Below are 3242 nucleotides of genomic sequence, written 5' to 3'. Positions count from 1 at the left end.
TCATTTCCTTGTTTATTTATATATATATATATATATATATATATATATATATGTGTGTGGGGGTAGGGATTATTATCAATGACTAATTTCTAAGGCCTCCAATTGACAATGTAACAAATGATAATGTTATTGTGAATGTTTTTAACAATTTCCATGACCCTTTCCTTCTCTCATGGTTGTTAAATGCTATTATCATGTTACCAAAATGTATTGTACGTTATTTTCTAGGTCTATGTTGACATTCTATTAATATTCTTGCTTTATGTTTGTACTTGATGATTTTAATGCATTTCTCTATTTGGATGGTAATGAAATTCAGCAATGAAGAAATTATGGCAAGATGGTAATGCTAGGACCCAATATCCCAATCTGATCTCGAAGAGATTACACATATAAAATTCAAATGAAGGGTCAAATTCACATTTATTACTACTTTCCTTCATTGTGATTCTACAAAGTAATGGGAATATTTCCCAATATAAAGATTCTAAGTCATCTCATGATTCCAATTTCACCCTCACCCCATGTAGGAAAATACAAAGTCTTTATAGAAGACGAGTACAAGAACTCGAAGAAGTCTTTAACATGTTTTGTATTTATTTTTATTTTAAATTTCATTACTATCTAATGGGGTTATGTTATTTGTGTTTCACAAACATTTTTCTCCGGTGTTTTTTGGTTTTTTTTTTTTATAAATTTCATTTCCTTCTATAAAGACTTGACACTAGCCTAACCATTGACATGCCTGATGGGTTTCTGCAGGACTGGAGATTGTCATTGTTACATGAGCCATAAGCGCCGCACAGGGCATACATCTTGCACTGATCCTTGGGCTGTGCCCAGAGCATGCTCCATTTGTTATTTCCCAACATAATGTACACTCGAAGTTGTCCCTCCTCTTCCACGACAAAACGTGTCAGATAGGACGTGAACTTGGTTTTCACAGAAATAGTGAAATATTTGTACGAACCGTTATCGGAAAAGTTGAAATCGTAGATGTAATTATGCGTCATCTCCGGAATTTCGCTGAAGATTTGGCCATTCCAGACACCGCTTTCCCAGCACTTGATTCGATTCTTCCACAGCAAAACGTATTGGTCGGATCCTTTTGGATCCATCTGAATGGAGAAGCGCCCAGGTCTCGGATCCCAAGGGCTCCGCCACGACGTCACAGCCTGGCTCATACTAACCTTCATCCCTGGTAACCATGTATTTCCCGGATGGTCGAAGCTCTGCCAGATGATATCAGCGCTATTCTTCGAACTCAGAACAACCAAGTTACCAGAATCCATTATCATAGCAGAAGAAGGTTTTCTCATGTTTCCTTTCGTGGACCACAGGATTGATCCCCCATAAGACAGGAGGAGACTACCGTCCATTGTGAGATTGAAAACGGCTGAGTTGTTCTGCAGTGGTTGCTCGCTGTTGGCCACCCAAACAATTGTCTGTGGTGAGGCAGTGGCATACCAAATACCCACATACCAATTTTTAACATTGTTGTTGTTGTTGATGAGATTGAAGAATCCCAAAGTAAACTTACCGCCCTTGGAAACGCGGGTCTCATTGCCCTTCAAAGAGGCCCCTAACGCAATGTTGTTTGAAGCGGCGTCACCCTGTTTTATGTGAAGTAGCAAAACGAAGAAGAGAAAAAAACATGACAGAACCCGCGAGTCTGGGTGTTGCTGTATCATGCAAATTGTAGTAGCCATTATGAAATCAATTAGCTGCTCTGCTGCGACAGCATACACTGAAACAGAACAAGCCACTAGTATTGTGAATCTAATAATCTGTCCAATTTGAACAAATGGATAGGGTGAATGTTAGAGGCTCTTCAATTCAAACGAGTCAGTCAATACCGTATATTGGAGTAGGCCTTCAATTGTCAAGTGACCAACTGAAAAAAACAAGCCACTCGTATTGTGCGTTAACTTAATCCCGAACTAGAATCCTGTGATCTGCCCAATTTGAACAAATGGATAGGGTGAATGTTAGAGGCTATTCAATTCGAACGAGTCAATACGGTATATTGGAGTAGGCCTTCAATTGTCAAGTGACGGGTAATTAAATACACTAATACAGTCTATAACTCGCCTAGAATTGTGAAGTGACTAGTAATTAAATGGACTAATAAAGTTAAACGAGTCAATACGTTATAAGAGTCGCCTGCAAAATTTAAACGAGTCAATACGCTATAAGAGTCGCCTGCAAAATTTAAACGAGTCAATACGCTATAAGAGTCGCCTGCAAAATTTAAACGAGTCAAATACGCTATAAGTGTCGCCTGCAATTGTCAGTAACTGATAATTAAATCTACTAAAAAATTTGAACGAGTCTATACGGTATATGCGTCCCCTGCGATTGTCAAGTTATTAATAATTAAATCGACAAATAACTGACGTAGTTTACCTGTTATATTGAAATGTCTCAGAAAATTTTCAGAATAGCCGCCCAAAAAAAACATTTAAACAAAAATGCTGAAAATACGTTTATATTAGTAAAACTTAATTATTAATTATTTATAGCAATCAACTTAATTATTAATTATTTATAGCAATTAAATTAATTATTATTAATTCCTTATAGTAGTCATGTAGTAATTATTATTTACTTATAGCAGAAATTAAAAAAATCGTATTTTAAATAATAATAAAAACTAATATAATATTAATAATTATTTCGTTCGTAGAAACCCTAGGCGCCTTTTTTTAAAAATGACTTTGACCAATTCAAGAAAACAAATTTAAATTTTTGTAAGAAGAACTTAAATTTAAATTAATAATTCCTTAATATTACTTCGGAAATTAATATCAAATCCTTAATACTAATTCTAGAATTAATATGAACTTGTCCCTGCATTAGGAATTTCAACAACCTTTGATGACGGGAATTGGAGAGTTTTGACGGCATTGCCCCATGTCGGGCAATTCCTCTGTCAAATTCCATGCCTTCATGGAAAGCAACGAGCGCAGAAGCATGAATTCTAACAGGGATTTATCGTAGGCTCTGGGAAATTCCATGCCTTCATGGAAAGCAACGAGCGCAGAAGCATGAATTTTAACAGGGATTTATCGTAGGCTCTGGGAATATGGAAATCAGCAATAGCGATATCAATTAGTCGGGATTCGAAGCTCCCGGTTAAAAAAATTTTGGGATAATGAAATTAGGTAGTTTTTATTTATTTATTTAACTACATACTGAATCCATCGGATCGAATTTATGGGAGATCAAAGATCAAATCTCAT

The 3242-nt window shown here is 36.0% G+C and overlaps 1 protein-coding gene across 1 annotated transcript; it reads right to left on the bottom strand.

The window, feature by feature from the left end:
- Nucleotides 1–698: 698 nt before the first annotated feature.
- On the bottom strand, nt 699–3017 carry LOC149240169 (G-type lectin S-receptor-like serine/threonine-protein kinase At2g19130). The gene is made up of 2 exons (XM_089370089.1): nt 2873–3017; nt 699–1747 (listed from the first exon to the last, which is right to left on the bottom strand). Exons 1-2 carry the CDS (start codon nt 3015–3017, stop codon nt 699–701), a joined length of 1194 nt encoding a protein of 397 aa, XP_089226215.1.
- Nucleotides 3018–3242: the final 225 nt, after the last annotated feature.

This window comes from Pinus tabuliformis, chromosome 8 (genome assembly GCF_031772625.1).
Source record: "Pinus tabuliformis cultivar Carrire ecotype Pingquan chromosome 8, CPIR1, whole genome shotgun sequence".
Lineage (NCBI taxonomy): Eukaryota > Viridiplantae > Streptophyta > Pinopsida > Pinales > Pinaceae > Pinus > Pinus tabuliformis.
Note: the sequence above shows the minus strand (reverse complement) of the source record. Positions and strands in the feature narration are given on the sequence as shown.

Coding starts and splice junctions, on each gene's coding strand:
- LOC149240169 (XM_089370089.1), bottom strand. CDS start 3,017: ATGGAATTTCCCAGAGCCTACGATAAATCCCTGTTAGAATTCATGCTT. Junction 1,748..2,872: donor TCCAATTCCCGTCATCAAAG/GTTGTTGAAATT, acceptor GTTCTGTTTCAG/TGTATGCTGTCGCAGCAGAG.